This window comes from Anolis carolinensis, chromosome 3, assembly GCF_035594765.1.
Source record: "Anolis carolinensis isolate JA03-04 chromosome 3, rAnoCar3.1.pri, whole genome shotgun sequence".
Classification (NCBI taxonomy): Eukaryota; Metazoa; Chordata; class Lepidosauria; order Squamata; family Dactyloidae; genus Anolis; species Anolis carolinensis.
The window spans coordinates 270,318,262-270,335,541 of record NC_085843.1 but is presented as its reverse complement, the minus strand read 5'-3'; the positions used below and the strand labels follow the sequence as shown (position 1 = coordinate 270,335,541).

General features: G+C 40.4%; 2 protein-coding genes across 8 annotated transcripts in view; one reads left to right on the top strand and one right to left on the bottom strand.

Annotated features, from left to right (window-relative positions):
* ect2 (epithelial cell transforming 2) overlaps positions 1-2,672 on the bottom strand; it is a 41,347-nt gene extending 38,675 nt beyond the window's left edge. For 3 of the 6 annotated variants that reach the window (XM_016992000.2, XM_008106019.3, XM_016992001.2), the window contains exon 1: positions 2,514-2,672. The gene's annotated coding sequence lies outside the window, so the exon portion shown is untranslated. The remainder of the gene's footprint in view (positions 1-2,513) is intronic. The other 3 variants (XM_016992002.2, XM_008106021.3, XM_008106022.3) reach the window with 1 other exon arrangement.
* A 140-nt stretch (positions 2,673-2,812) lies between these two features.
* nceh1 (neutral cholesterol ester hydrolase 1) overlaps positions 2,813-17,280 on the top strand; it is a 48,437-nt gene continuing 33,969 nt past the window's right edge. The window contains exon 1 of one of the 2 annotated variants that reach the window (XM_062976769.1): positions 2,813-2,939. In XM_062976769.1, the coding sequence (XP_062832839.1) occupies positions 2,928-2,939 (12 nt within the window). In that variant the 5' untranslated portion in view covers positions 2,813-2,927. Of the gene's footprint in view, positions 2,940-11,186; positions 11,533-17,280 lie in introns of those variants that run through there. The other variant, XM_003218130.4, reaches the window with a different exon arrangement.

Genomic DNA, 17,280 nt, shown 5'->3' with positions numbered 1-17,280 from the left:
ACAAGGCACCTGCCAACAGTCCACCAACTTAGTACATGGACATTTTAAAAAGGAGGTAATATCAAAGATAATGTTAAGCATATTATTCACCATGATAGCAAAGAAGAGCATCTCTTTCATCTCCACAAATCTCTCAGTTACAGTCCCAACAATCAGGAGCTAGAACCCAGCAACACCTGCAGGGCCATCCAGGCATCCCCTGATCAATGTCTCTGTGGACGGCCAATTCTCTCACACCAGAATTTACTTGCAGTATGTTCTCAAGTCGCTTCTGACACAATTTACAAACAAATCAGGGCCAGAGTCCAAAAAGCAACCTTGCCAAGGGCTGAAGGGAACTGGAATGCAATCACTGCCTGAAGTGCATCTACACTTTAGAACAAGCATGGGCAAACTACGGCCCTGCAGGTGTTTTGGACTTCAACTCCCGCAATTCCTAGCCTCAGGCCCCTTCCTTTTTCCCCTCAGCCACGTAAGCTTAAGTGACTGAGGGGGGGAAAGAAGGGGCCTGATGTTTATATTGATATATTGTATTATTGTTTTATCTTTTTATATTGTGATTGTATTGTGTTGCTTATATTTTGTTCTTATGTTGTTTGGGCCACTGCCCCATGTAAGCCGCCCCGAGTCCCCGTGGGGAGATGGTGGCGGGATATAAAGTTTTATGATGATGATGATGATGATTATTATTATGGGAGTTGAAGTTCAAACACCTGCAGGACCAAAGTTTGCCCTTGCCTGCTTTAGAATTAACGTGGTTTGGCACTACTTTAACTGCTATGGCTCACTATTTATTTATTTATATCCCACTTTATCTCTTCATACAGAGATTCAAAGCGGCTCACAATAAAAAAGCATTACAATTTTATATATACAAATATATAATAATAAAACAGTATATCATTATATATTATAGGATTAGTATTATGTTTAATATATTAGTATTATTATATTACAATATTATTAGCAATACTATGTGTGTGTGTGTGTGTGTATGTATGTGTGTGTGTGTGTGTATATATATATATATATATATATATTAGTAGAGTCTCACTTATCCAACATAAACGGGCCGGCAGAATGTAGGATAAGCAAATATGTTGGATAATAAGGAGGGATTAAGGAAAAGCCTATTAAACATCAAATTAGGTTATGATTTTACAAATTAAGCACCTAAACATCATGTTATTCAACAAATTTGACAGAAAAAGTAGTTCAATACGCAGTAATGTTATGTTTTGATTACTGTATTTGTGAATTTAACACCAAAATATCACGATATAATGAAAACATTGACTACAAAAATGGCTTGGATAATCCAGAGGCTTGGATAAGTGAGACTCTACTGTATTATTAAAATAGCACAACATTAGTATTATATATTATATTGTACTACACCACTATACTGCAATATTATTAGAATCATTATATATTATCATATGATCAGTATTATATTTAATATATTGGTATTCTTATATTAAAATATCAACATTATATGTATATATATATTATTAGCATAGCACATTAGTATTATATATTATTATATTGTACTATACCACTATACTGAAATATTATTAGTATCATTGTACATTATCATATATGATCAGTAGTATATTTAATATATTAGTATTATTACAGTATTATCAAAATTGTATGTATATATAATATATTCTATTATTAGCATAGCACAATATTAGCATTATATATTATTATAATGTACTACACCACTATACTGCAATATTAGCATCATTATATAAGTAGTGTTATATTTAATATATTTGTATTATTATATTAAAATATTATCAACATTATATGTACTGTACATATATCATATTATTAGCATAGCACAAATATTAGTATTATATATTATCTTGTACTATACCACAATACTTCAATATTAGCAATATTACATGCAATATATAATATACAATTATTATATATTATTATATTGTACTATATTATACCAAAATATATATACCGTATTTATTTATATCCCAGTTTATCTCTCCATTTTAAAAGCAGCGCACAATAAAAATATTACAATTTAATATATACAAATATACAATATAAAACAGTATATCACATATGATTAGTATTATGTTTAATATATTAGTATTATTATCAACATTATATGTATATATAATATATTATATTATTAGCATAGCACAAATCTTTAAAAATAAACTCCATAGATCGGTGGTTCTCAATCTGTGGGTCCCCAGATGTTTTTAGCTTTCAACTTCTAGAAATCCTAACCGCTGGTAAACTGACTGGAATTCTGGGAGTTGTAGGCCAAAACACCTGGGGACCCACTGGTTGAGAACCACTGCCGTAGAGCCGTGGCAGTTTAAGTGGGACCAAACTGCGTTAACTCTGCAGTGTAGATGCACCCAAGGCGTGCCCCTGCAGCCCACTTTCGCTCCGGCCCGCCTCCAGACGCCATTGCCCTGAATAACCACTATCTGCGAGGCCCAGGCGCTTCTCCCTTCTCCTTCCCGCCTTGGTCGCCTCACCATTCAGTCCGCTGATTGTTATGCGCCCCTTCCTTCCGAAGCCGCCATTCGAGAGACACCCGCAGCACGCAATTCAAAAAGCGAGCGTCCGCTCCCTGCCCTTCTCCTATTGGTTGCCCCGGCCCACCTGGAAAGGAAAGGGGCGGGGAGATGCAAATATGGCTTCTCCAACTCCAGCTCTCATTGGTGAATGTTTCCCAGCAATTTAGGCTGTAAACAATGACATCAGCTTCTTTCCTTCCTCCCCCTCAGGAGTCGCTATGGATACCGGCTTGTTTTCCAAGTTTGGTAGAGAGGAAAGGCACGAGGACCCGGATGTTGCCTTTCCCTAGTTCTCCTCTCAGCTTGCCTGCCTGCTGTTCAAACAGTGAGGCGTTACGAGATGCCTAGAAGCACCACGCAGTTGTAAACAGGATGCTAGGAAAGGTAGGTTTGTTACAGCAGGTGGCAAAATGGGCGCCTATAGACAGAAAAATTCCTGATAAAGGGTTCATCTACACCAGGCATGGGTAATGTTTGGCCCTGTAGGTGTTTTGGACTTCAACTCCCACCATTCCTGGCCTCAGGCCCTTTCCTTTTCCCCCTCAGCCGCTTAAGCGGCTGAGGGGGAAAAGGAAAGGGCCTGAGGCCAGGAATGGGAGTTGAAGTCCAAAACACCTGCAGGGCAGAAATCTGCCCACGCCTGATCTACACTGTAGAATGAATACGGTTTGGCCCCAGATCAATGTTGTGGAATCATGAAAGTTGTAGTTTGGTGAGGAGACAGCACTCTACCAGAGAAGGCTAAGACTCAAGGCCTTGTAAAACTACAACTCCCATGCTTCCATAGCCCTCAGCCGTGGCAGTTCAAGTGGGGTCAATCTGCATTCATTCTACAGTGTAGATGCACCCTAGACTCTGGAAACTTTAGAAGCAGTGACCATTGAAACAAGAAGGAACATTGGGCTCTACAGGCCAATGGATACTCCACCACAGACGTCAGAAGAGCTGCAAGAACAACCTACAAACAATCTACAGACCCATGCAAGGCCAAGAACAAGCTACGAGAGTAAAGACAAAGATCTTACCATACATCAAGGGACCACTGACCGCATAGGGAAGCTGATGACGAAACACAACCTACAAATGATCTACAGATCCATGCAAGGCCAAGAATAAGCCACGAGAATGAAGAAAAGATCTGCCCAGAGGAAAAGTGTTCTTACCATACATCAAGGGAACCACTGACCGCACTAGGAAATTGATGATGAAACATAATGTACAAACGATCTACAGACCCATGCAAGGCCAAGAACAAGCCACGAGAGGAAAAACAAAGATCCACCCAGAGGAAAGGTGTTCTTGCCACATATCAAGGTAACCACTGACCACACTAGGAAGCTGATGACGAAACATAATGTACAAACGATCTACAGACCCATGGAAGGCCAAGAACAAGCCACGAGAGGAAAAACAAAGATCCGCCCAGAGGAAAAGTGTTCTTGCCACACATCAAGGGAACCACTGACCGCACAAGGAAGCTGATGACGAAACACAACCTACAAGCGATCTACAGATCCATACAAGACCAAGAAAAAGCCACAAGAGGAAAGACAAAGATCCACTCAGAGGAAAAGTGTTCCTGCCATACATCAAGGGAAACATCTGACCGCACAAGGAAGCTGATGAAGAAACACAACCTGCAAACGATCTACAGATCCCTAAAAGGCCAAGAACAAGCCACGGGAGGAAAGACAAAGATCCACCCAGAGGAAAGGTGTTCTTGCCACACATCAAGGGAACCACTGACTGCACAGGGAAGCTGATGAAGAAATACAACCTACAAACTATCTACAGATCCCTACAAGGCCAAGAACAAGCCACGAGAGGAAAGACAAAGATCCACCCAGAGGAAAGGTGTTCTTACCATACATCAAAGGAAACATCAGACCACACAGGGAAGCTGATGAAGAAATACAACCTACAAACAATCTACCCACCCACAGAAAATCCAACAAATGCTCTATTCAGCAAAGGACAAAAAGGGATCCACTCACCTCTGCAGGAGTCTATTGTATACCATGCAGCTGTGGACAAGTCTACAGAGGGACCACCTAACGCAGCATTGCCCAAACATAAATCAAGGAACATGAAAGGCACTGCAGAAGTCAGACATAGCAAAGCACTTGATGAACCAACCTGGACACAGCATATTATTTGAACTTCCATCACTCAGTGGCATAGAATCCTGGGATTTGTGATTTTTCAAGGTCTTGTGCCTTCTCTGCCAAAGAGTGCTGGTGCCTCACCAAACTACAACTCCCAGGTTTCCATAGCATTGAGCCATGGTCATTCAAGTGGTGTCAAAGTGCATTCACTCTACGGTGTGAATTCACCCCTGAAATCACTAGCCAAGATGAAAAGTTTATTCCAAAAAAGAGGGGGAATTTGCAGCATCACTATAGAGTTACCACCCATCCTAGGATGAGGTCATGATCCTCTACCTAACAGTTGCAACTACCTAACAGTTGCAAATTTCTCTCTATATATTTTGTTGCTGAACTCCACACCTTGCACCAAATTTAAAACCATGCTGTAGGTTTTCCTCCTCTTTGGTCTGTCAAGCACTTTGCAATGTGTCTGAATGTTCCCAAAATGAGTTTAAATAATTGCTTTTGAACATTCTATCAAAGCACCAAAATAGAAAACGTAACAAGATTTGCCTTTTGTAGGACTAGAGGTGCCTTTCAGCTTTTCCAGCAATAAAGTGGAGCTTATGGATTATTCATCTTAAAGTAAAGAGGAAGGATATAGAAAGCAGTAAATGAAATGTGAATGCACTCCACTGCCAAAGTACGGGCATAAAATTTACTAAACCTAATGATTTTTCAAATTTCTTTTTCTTATTTCTTTTATACTCAAAAGTCTATGAGGTGGAAAAGATGTTTTCTACACTTACATGTTCTTTTTATTGATGAAGATCCTACAAGTTCTCTTTTAGCATAAGCATAATGGGGGGGCTGATGTAAAAAGCAGTTTTGGCTCAGTTTTTTAATGTGCTAAATTATTGGGAGCAATTTTAGCACATCTTCGAATCTTCTGATTGTCATTAGATATTGACCAATTTGTTATAAAAAATTGACACACATACCTCCCGATAAAACATCAATAAGCAGAGATTAATTACATGTGATTTTATTTTTTTCCAACTTCACAATTCCGGAATGCCATTCTGCTTCAACTGCGGAAAAGTCCGACGAGTCATATTTCCTCCTGTATATGAAATCCACTTTTATGAAATTGTATACATTGTATGGAATGGAATCAAACCCTTAAAAGTGTAATTGGAAATGCCTGGGGACAGGAAATGAGCTAAGATAAATAATGTATGTATGCACACCTGAAGTCCAAGTCTCATTGATGGAGTTTCCATTGCGAATGTAAACTGCAATTCCATCCCATTGTAAAAACCTCTCCCCATTCACAAATCGCCTTACGTGTGCTGGGAAACTTCCTGGTCTTCAATTATGTACTTCAATGATAGGATTGGAGCAGACGTACTGTGGGTGGAATCAGCCTTAGTTTCACCAGACGTTTTCTGGACTATCTCTTTGTGCTTACCTGAACTGGACATTAAGTCAACATTCCTGGACTCACACCGCTCACAAGAGCAGATTTCTAAACAGACTTAGATTTTAAATCCACCAACCACAGCTATTCCTTTTTCCAAACATGAAAGAACCTCCCCTAGTCAGTGACCTCAGGAGGTTCCCTAGCTAACAGAAGCCCAAATTGAAATTGGGTCAGCTCTTCAGCCAATCAGGAGAAGGTGCGGGTATTTTGAATGGCTGTCAAAAAGAATAAAATGTTTTGTACTTTCCTGTATGCTTTAGGTTGGTTCTTTTTGAGTGAAGACTCTGTACTAATGTCCTTTTGGTGGGTTTTTTTATTAAGAGAGATTAAATCAACACCTACATACAAACGTACTAAAACAAAAAAACAAAACATCATCAACAACAAAATATTAAAACTATATTTTCTAGAATAATACTTTTACATCCTAAACACACAAAAAACCAAAAACTACAAACATTCTACATTATCTAATCTAAGGACTTTACATTCTCTGTCTAACAGTTATATTTACTCAGTTTTCTACAACAATTTAGTGAAAAGGAACCATTGGTACAACCTTTCCAAACATAATAACACACTTCTAGTCCAAAACAACAGTGATGGAGATTTGGCCGCATTTTTGCTGGAGGTGCCCTCGATGGCACAGCGTGTTTTTGGCCTTTTCACATGACCACCACATATAATAAAAAGTGGCCACCTTTTACCTGCGTTTCCAATAATCATTGAAACTATTTTTATATATCTCTTAGCAATCCTTTCTGATATGAGGTACCATCTATACATCATTTTATTAAAAAAAAATATTTTAAGTCATTGTATTGTGTAAATTTCAAACTCTTTCCCATTGTTCCATTTGCATTTGTTTACAAAAAAAATTGTTCCCACTTAAACATACAATCTTTCACCTGTTCCTCCTCCATTTCATATTTTAACAACAATTTATACTATCTATTAATTAAGTGGTCATCTCTAGAGTCCAAAACAGTTTCAAATTTGGGTTTATCAATAACAAATCCACTAAGTTTTATCTATTTTAAATTGTTCTACTAATTGCCTGTAGAGAAACCATTGTATTGGGAAGTTTTCGGAGAGTATTTCCTCTCTCGTCTTTGTTCTGTACTGATCATTATGCAACACCAACAAGTACTTTTAAGTCAGCTATTTCTCTTTCACTCTGTACTGACATCCTATGTGGCCAAGTAGAATAAACATTTTTTGCTGCCTTCAAACCCAGTTTGTGTCTTGAATCTGTCTCATTGGAAGTAATGGAGCACACCAGGCTCAAGTCCAATTTTCGTGTTTAGCTGAAATCACTCGAGTTCACATTGTAAAATACTAGCCAATTGAACCAGAATATATTGTCTCACTAACTTCAAATCACTATAGTTGCATATGACAACTGTTAGGTGTTTTGGAAATCTGAACTTGGAAAAGTTCCTTTTTTTTACTACAATTCCATCAGTTTGTTCTATGGATTCTGAGAGTTGTAGGGCAAAAGTTCTACTGAAATATGCATTAGGAAGAGCAGCATGTTACATTACTGTTCATGCATAAGCATTGGGAAAAAACATCTGTGTTGCAGAATTAATGCAACTCTGATACCACTTTAATGGTCATGGCTCAATGATGTGAAATCTTGGGGTTTGTAGTTTGGTGAGGCACCAGCACACTGTGTCAAAAAAGGCTTTGTAAAACTATAACTCCTATGATTCCATTGCATTGAGTCATGGCCATTAAAATGGTTTCAAACTGCATTAATTATACAGTGTAGAAATGAATCTAGCTCTTACGCTTGGACAGTGACTTTTTGAAGTGCTGTGTCCAAGGAGGCACTTCATACTGCTGATTTAACAACTCAAACATATTTCCATGAACCTCTTTCCTGGTGGTTATTTTTTAATATGACACGAGACATCTTCAGCTAAGAATTATTTATGGTAATATATAGAAACACCAGGTTTACACAATGTGAATATTGTCCTTGGTGACTATGTAGTATAGTAAGGATAGGCTCAGATTGTCTTAGCATGTTTGGGGAATCCAACGCCTCCTGTAAGGGTACATCTACCCTGTAGAATTAATGCAGTTTGACACTACTTTAATGTTATGACTCAATGCTGTGGAATCCTGGGAATTATAGTTTTACCTTCTCTACCTCACCAACCTACGGAATTCTATAGCACTGAGCCATGACAGTGAAAGTGTCTCAAACTGCATTAATTCTAAAGCATAGTTGCACTTCTAGACTGTGCCCCAAATTGAAAGCATTCTCTTTGCAATTTAAAACTAGCTTCGTATTCTAGTGATTTAACTTTCTGGTTATCATCTCTTTAAAAGAGTAGCACATGTCATTTGGTTCTCCGAGATGCCACACTGAGAAACACCCAGACCAATACATTATATCCTGATAAATCAATTAAGTTTGTTTTTGTTGTGTGGCTTTAAGTCAGCTTCTCCAAAATCAATATGACTGAAATGTGTTATATCAATTAAAAATATTTCTGCCTGGTTTACACTCAAAGCTAATAGCTATTACTCCAAGAACGTTGCGGCAGTTAGTCTTCTGCTTACAGAATTAATTAAGAAATGACCTAGTTAAAATCCATATAAATATAAAATGAAGCACCAATATCTGTTCTTGCAGACAAGTAGCTACCATTCTGTTAAATACATCTTTGTCTATTTCTTTTTTATGATGTGTCACTTCTTCCAGGTTTTCTTCTTCTTTGTTGTCATGTTTACCTCATTTCCAGCTATGTTATCTTTAAGTCAAGATGTTCCTAATCTTTAAGTATCCATCTATGGGCACTGACCAAATATTCTGAGGCCAATCCAGAGCAGAAGCTACTGGGCTTAGAGCTCACAGAGGCTTTTCCCCAACCAGTCAGCCCCACCGGTCCTTCACTGTCACTGCTGCCAGAAAGCCACAGAATTGTAAAATCACAGAGTTAGAAGATCTGAAGAGCCATCCAACCCAACCTCCATGCAGGAACACACCATCAAAGCACCTTTGACAGATGGCCACCCAGCCTCTGCTTAACAACCTCCAGAGAAGGAGACCCCATAACGCTCTGAGGCAGCATATTTCACTGCCAAACAACTCTTGCCATCAGCACGCTCTTCTTAATGTTTAAGTGGAAACTCTTTCCCTGCAATCTGAATCAATTGCTTCATTGTGTCCTAGTCTCCAGAGCAGTGGTAAACAAGCTCCCATTCGCCTCAATGTGACCTCCTTTCAAATATTTAAGCATGGCTATCATGTCCTCTCTCAACCTCTTCTGCAGGCTAAACACACCCAGTTTCCTAAACCATTCTTCACAGGGCTTGGTTTCCAAACCTTTGATCATTTTGGTCACAGAATTCCAGAAGAGGTCTGATCAAAGCAGAACAGAGTGGAAGTGTGACTTCCCTCAATCTCAACACTATACTCCTATGGATGCATCTTAAAATTGAATTGGCTTCTTCCTCTGCTGCATTCATAGATTCAACCCAGTCACTTTTAAACAGTGAGTTTTAACCTACATTTTATTAGTATTATTGTTGGTCTTTATGTGTATTTTCATATATACATTTTAATAGCATATTTTTTTTCTGTTCGTTTTAAACATATTGTGTCCCTTCTTGAGCTGTATCCAGAGGAAAGTAACAAATAATAATAATAATAATAACCACCACCATATATGGATCAAAAATATTTTTTAGAAAAAATAAATTCCAAATAGCAAATCTTGATTTTGCAGTTTCATATAACTATGCTATTACTCTATGTAACAAAATTTGAAACACTTTCTGCTTTGAACATACCGGCTGTTAGGAACGGTGGGAGTTGAAGTCCAAAACACCTGGAGGGCCCAAGTTTGCCCATGCCTGGTCTAGCTCCCTCCTGAGGCTTTGTGTCCTCATCCATCCCCATTTACTGTACTTTATTTGGCCCAGCTCCTGAGATTGGAATGATTGCACATTTTATCGCCTGACCCCATTGAATACCCTAACAGTGCCTCATCTACTGTTCATTATGTTTTATTGTGTATATGCTTGTTTTATATGTTCTTGTTTTAAATGCATTTGATACTGTATTTTATGGTGTACTGGGCTTCGTCCCCATGTGAGCTGCCCCGAGTCCCTCTGGGAAGATGGGGCAGGACACAAAAATAAAGTTATTACTGTATTATTATATTATGTAGAGTCTCACTTATCCAACATAAATAGGCCGGCAGACCGTTGGATAAGTGAAAATGTTGGATAATAAGGAGGGATTAAGGAAAAGCTTATTAAATGTCAAATTACGTTATGATTTTACAAATTAAGCACCAAAACATGTTTTACAACAAATCTACAGAAAAAGCAGTTCAATACATGGCAACGTTGTGTAGCAATTACTGTATTTATGAATTTAGTACAAAACATTGCAATATATTGAAAACATTGATGACAAAAACATTGGCTACTAACAAATTGTGTTGTCGAAGGCTTTCACAGCCAGGATCACAGCGTTTTTGTATGTTTTCCAGGCTGTGTGTCCATGTTACAGAAGAGAATACTTCTAAAACATGGCCATACAGCCCAGAAAACATACAACAACCCTGCTAACAAATTGACAACAAATAAAGATAGAATTGTGTAGAATGACTTATATGTGTTGTCGAAGGCTTTCATGGCCGGGATCACAGGGTTGTTGTATGTCTTTTGGGCTGTGTGGCCATGTTCCAGAAGTATTCTCTCCTGGGTGAAACTTCAGGAGAGAATACTTCTGGAACATGGCCACACAGCCCGAAAGACATACATACAACAACCCAGTGAACTTATAGTAACATCATTGTTGGGAATTATTAAATCCATAAAAAGTTCAGTCCTTGCTTCCTAGAGAAACAGCTGTGGATCCGGGCTGGAGGCAGACTGCGTTGGATCATCCAGAACGTTGGATAAGTGAATGTTGGATAAGGGAGACTCCACTGTATTATTGTGGGTGAGGTTTGTTTCCCTTGCTGGGCGGGTGCCCTTGAGCCGCAGAGCCGCGTCCGGCCGGTAGGGGCCGCCCTTGCGCCCCCTCCGCAGCGCGCCCGTCCTCCAAAGCGCAAACAATCGCAACAAGCGAGGCTGGGGCGAGGGGGACGGAAGCGCCTGGACTTCCTCCCTTCCTCGCTCCCTCCCTCGGCTCCCATTGGCTTGGCGAGGTTATGAAAGCCTTGAATGGGCGACCGCGAGGCACCTTGGCCGCCTTTGCAACGGGGAGGAAGCGGGGAGAGGCGGCGGGGGGCTCCCGGCCATGAAGTCCGCGGCGGTGGTGCTGGCCGGCTTGCTGGCCCTGGGCGCCTATTACGTCTACCTGCCTCTGCCCGGCACCGTCTCCCAGCCCTGGCGGCTCATGGCCCTGGATGCCGCCTTCAGGGTCGCGCAGGACACGGTAAGGCAAGGCAAGGCCGGCACCCAGGAGCCCATCTCTTCTTCCCTCCTTCTCTTCCTTCTTTCTCCCCATTCAGGACCCAGAGGTAGGCACTGCCTGCCTCGCCCTTGCCCGCCCGCCCGCCCTTGATGCGGCTTCTTCTAGGAAGAGATCCCTCTCTCTCTCTGTGCAGCTTTCCTACTAAAGGGTTAGACCTAGGAGGCATGGCATGAAGGCAGCTTGACTCCACGGGGTCTTGCGCTTTGCTCATCCACTCCAGCACTCTTGGGCAGAGAAGGTTAGGGACCTTGTGAGATCACAAGCTTAGACAAGCACATCCACATTGCAGAATGAATGCCCCTTTAAATGCCGCTGGCTGCATGCTGTGGAGTCTTGGGATTGGGAGTTTGGTGAGGCAGCAGCGCTCTGCGTTGCTGTTGAGTTTTCCGGGCTGTATGGCCATGTTCCAGAAGCATTCTCTCCTGACGCTTCGCCTGCATCTGTGACAAGCGTCCTCGGAGGTATGTTAGAAAATAGGTAAAATAGGTTTATATCTCTGTGGAATGTGTCCAGGGTGGAAGAAAGAACTCTTTGTCTGTTTGAGGCAGGTGTAAATGTTTCAATTGGCCACCTAGACTAGCATTGAGTAGCCTTTCAGTTTCAAGGTCTAGCTGTTTACTGCCTGCGGGAATCCTTTGTTGGAAGGTGTTAGCTGGCCCTGAAGGATACAGTTTCATGGTCTGGCTGTTTCCTGCTTGCGGAATCCTTTGTTGGCATGTATTAGCTGGCCCTGATTGATACAGCTTCAAGGTCTGTTGTTTCTTGCTTGGGGAATCCTTTGTTGGGAGGTGTTAGCTGGCCCTGGTTGATACAGTTTCAAGGTCTGGTTGTTTACTGCCTGGGGGAATCCTTTGTTGGGAGGTGTTAGCAGGCCCTGATTTATACAGTTTCAAGGTCTGGCTGTTTCCTACCTGGGGAAATCTGTTGTTGTGAGGTGTTAGCAGGCCCTGGTTGATACAGCTTCAAGGTCTGGCTGTTTACTGCTTGGGGAATCCTTTGTTGGGAGGTGTTAGCTGGCCCTGGTTGATACAGTTTCAAGGTCTGGCTGTTTACTGCCTGGGGGAATCCTTTTTTGGGAAGTGGTAGCTGACCCTGATTGATACAGTTTCAAGGTCTGGCTGTTTACTGCCTGGGGGAATCCTTTGTTGGGAGGTGTTAGCTGGCCCTGATTCATGTATGGAATTCCTCTGTTTTCTGAGTGGTGTTGTTTAGTCACTGTTCTTTACTACTTTGTTACAAAGTAGGCTCTAGACCAGGCATGAGCAAACTTTGGCCCTCCAAGTGTTTTGTACTTCAACTACCACAATTCCCAACAGCCGGTGGTTTGTCCATGCCTGCTCAAGACCATGCTAACTTGCAACTCCCAGATTTCCATAGCATTGAGCCAAAGCAGTTAGGGTGGAACTAAAATTCATCCATTCTACAGTGTAGATACACCCCTAGAGTAAATAAGTGCCTCTGTGTTCTGGAAATAATGCACATTGACTCCACTTGAACTGCCCTGGCTGAATACTATTGAATCCTGGGAGTTACAGTTTGGGGAGAGAAGGGCTGAAGACCTTGTGAAACTACAACTCTCATGATTCTATAGCATTGAGCCCTGGCCGTTACAGCGATGACAAACTGCCTTCATTCTACAGTTTAAATATGACTCTAGAGATCAGTGTTTGAATCCCCACTTGGCATGGAAGGCCACTGGGTGACACTGGGCAAGTTACACTCACTCAGCCTCTTCCAAGAAACCCTTGTGATAGGTTAGTTGGCAAGCTGAAGACAGACAGCAACAATAATTGGATTTAGGTTGGGATTATTCCATGCTTCCATCCTTGGGTGCCTTCCTCTGAAAAACTTTGTGTGGAGATTGTCAAAGGAAGAGGCATAATCCTTCCTCTTGGCTTTTTTATTTATATTTATTTTGAGGAGAAAGCAGCCTCCAACTTGTGAAAACCCACCACTTGTAGCCATTTCCCCCCCCCCCCCCCCCCCATCCACCCAGGTCTTTCTTTCTAATCAGCTGCCCTGCAGGACTTAGCGAAAGTATGTTACAGGAGCTGCCACTAATGAAGATAATGAAGGAATCCTCTAATCTGCCAGAGCCGGGTATTGTTTTGCAGTGACCTCCTGCAAAGGTTGGCGAGAGTGAGAGGAGAGGAATGACCTTCTTTAATTTTCTAGGCTTAGGCCAATGACATTCACAGTTTTTCTTGCAGATATTCTCAAGAGGTGTTTTAAATTTTCTTTTATGAATGACGCCTTTGTTTTTTTTAGCAGAGAGGGGGAGGATTTAGATTTTTTAACATTTTGAATGTAACCAGACATATTATCCATAGATACATATTACAAAATATATCAAGAAGTTACCAGGTTTATACAAATGCACACTTAAATGAATATCTAACATTAATACTAATTGTTACTACCTAAATGTACACATACATTAAATAAATTGACTAACATATCTACTACCTACCTTACATACAGTTTTTTAAAGGTGTCTTCCCACTTTCTTACTGCATATATTTTATTAATTCAAATTCCTAGAGTTAGTACAGTAGAGTCTCACTTATCCAAGCTGAACGGGTCGGTAGAAGCTTGGATAAGCGAATATCTTGGATAATAAGGAGGGATTAAGGAAAAGCCTATTAAACATCAAATTAGGTAATGATTTTAAAAATTAAGCACCAAAACATCATGTTATACAACAAATTTGAAAGAAAAAGTACAGTAGAGTCTCGCTTATCCAAGGTTCTGGGTTATCCAACGCATTTTTGTAGTCAATGTTTTCGATATATCATGATATTTTGGTGCTAAATTCGTAAATACAGTAATTACTACATAGCATTACTGTGTATAGAACTACTTTTTCTGTCAAATTTGTTGTATAACATGATGTTTTGGTGCTTAATTTGTAAAATCATAATCTAATTTGATGTTTAATAGGCTTTTCCCTAAGCTCTCCTTATTATCCAACATATTCGCTTATCCAACGTTCTGCCGGCCCGTTTACGTTGGATAAGCGAGACTCTACTGTAGTTCAATACGCAGTAATGTTATATTGCAATTACTGTATTTATGAATTTAGCACCAAAATATCATGATATATTGAAAACATTGACTACAAAAATGCCTTGGATAATGCAGAACCTTGGATAAGCGAGTCTTGGATAAGTGAGACTCTATTGTAATTGCATCATTAACCCTCCAGCTTGTTATGGTATTTTTTTCATCTGCAAACTCTGTTTTTTCTCATTTTTTATTCAAAAGTTTGTTCCCAGTCTTCCATAAAGTCTTTGCTTGTTTTTCCTCTCATCAGCATGGTTAATTTATTTGTTCCTACCATCTTGAAGCCTCTGGTGGCACAGCGGGTTAAACCACTGTGTTGCTGAACTTGCTGACTGAAAGGTCGGCAGTTCAAATCTAGGGGGCTGGGTGAGCTCCCACTATTAGCCCCAGCTTCTGCCAACCTAGCAGTTCAAAAACATGCAAATGTGAGTAGATCAGTAGGTACCACTCTGGCAGTAAGGTAACGGCGCTCCATGTGATCATGCCAACCACATGACCTTGGAGGTGTCTACGGACAACGCCAGCTATTCAGCTTAGAAATGGAGATGAGCACCAATCCTCAGAATTGGACACAACTAGACTTAATGTCAGGGGGAAACCTTTACCTTTACCTACCATCTTGAAAGTTTTTGTTTCATCTGTCTCCTCCGTATCTTGAAAAATCTCCCAAAGTGAACCTTGATTTTGCCATTTTATATAAGGAACCCATTTTCATAAGTTATTGAATATAATCAGATTTGAGCATCCACAGCTTTTGGGTCTGGAGTGATTGTTGTTCTTGAAGTAAAGCCCCAGCTGATACTAAAGGCCGTCTGTGTAAAGAATTTGCAAGTACAGTACAATGTGTTATTTAAAAGTATCCAACCTGTGTTCAGCACAGCTTACTTCCTATTAAAAGAGCATATGACAGATTGCAGGCAGCCTTTATTGTCCCTGAGAGAGCTCAGTGACTTAATCTTTGTTAGCACTGGATCACTTGGTACACTTTTGATAGATAGTTCCTAAGGAGACTCAATTTCAATGAAATCTTGGTTTGGTTTTGCCACATCATATCTTGCCTAGTCAAGCCCCCCCCCCCTTCTTTTTCAGGTCCATGAAATCATCCGGTTCCACTCCTTTAAAAACAATTTCCTTCCAGTGCATTTGCAGTACAGTCTTAAACGTGTCAACAAAAGAGGTCTTCATTGAGTTTGATGGGATGTGCCTTCCTTGGAAGAACTGTTGCATTCCAATAGTTAAAGACTAAAGTCCAAGACTAGGCAAGGCTCTCCCCACCATTAGGCAGAGTGAGGTGGCTGCTTTAGTTGATTTGGGGTTGTCTTGAAAGGGTAATGAATTGTTACTTAATCTCTTACTGTGTTTCTACTGCCAGAGGAAGGAAAATAACAACAACAACAATAATGTGTTGTCGAAGGCTTGCATGGGCAGAATCACTGGGTTGCTGTGAGTTTTCTGGGCTGTATAGAATCCTTTGTTGGATGTTCCTTGCCTGTTTCTTGCCTGGGGGATCCTTTGTTTGCTAATGCCTTCCAACAAAGGATTCCCTCAGGCAAGAAACAGCCAGGCTTTGAAGCTGCAAGACCATTTAATGTTAATCAAGGTGATTAATTGCAACATTCACATTTGCCTCCAAAGACAAGAGTTCTTTCTCCCATCCTGGACCTTCTACAGATATATAAACCTCACTGACCTAGTTTCCAGTATACCTCACAACCTCTGAGGATGCCTGCCATAGATGTGGTTAAAACGTCAGGAGAGAATGCTTCTGGAACATGGCAATACTGCCTGCTAAAATCACAGCAACCCAATTATTATTTATTATTTATTTATTTGTTACTAGTCTCTCCTTACATCTCAAGTTGGGGTACCTGAGAGAATACCTCACTAGGATTTTCTAGGTCTTCCAGCATGAAGGTCAGGTTGCACTGGAAGCTGACTATAAAATTGCACTGGAAGACAAAAATTCCTAGAGAGATGTTCTCTGTAGAAATCGCCGAGCCCTCCAGCATAACCAGAAAATGTTGAGCTTAGAGTTGTACTAGATGTTTTTAGAGAGAGCATTTGAAATCAAATCCACAAATAATCAATGTATGTGGAAGGGGATTTTTTAATTTTTTTATGTATTATTTGCCTCAGGTGCCAAACCTGCTGGGTTGGCCTTGGGTTCCAATGGACCTAATTTAGGGTTTTGTGGTTTTGTAAGGTAATTAGTCATACATCTGGAAAGAAGCTATAGTCAGAAATCAGACAAAGGCTAAAGCTTGGTAAGGTATCTATGAAGGAGCTAGTTGTGATCCCCAAGTGTAAAGACACATATAATATCAAAAATAAAATTGCCCATACCATATTTTTTAATATATATATGGTTGTGAATGCTGGATGGTGAAGAAAGTTGACAGGAAGGAGGCGAACTCATTTGAAATGTGGTGCTGGAGGATACCACAGACCAGAGTGACAGCAAATATTAATAGCAGCAAATCAAACTCTCTTGGAGCCAGAATGAGTATACAGTGGGTTCTTGGTATCGACTGAAATTTGGTTCCAGGACCCTCTCCCACTATAATGAACACTAAAATCTATGAATGTACAAGTCCTGTTATATATTGCTTTTAGGATTAAAAGTATTTTCAAGCTGTGCATGGTGAA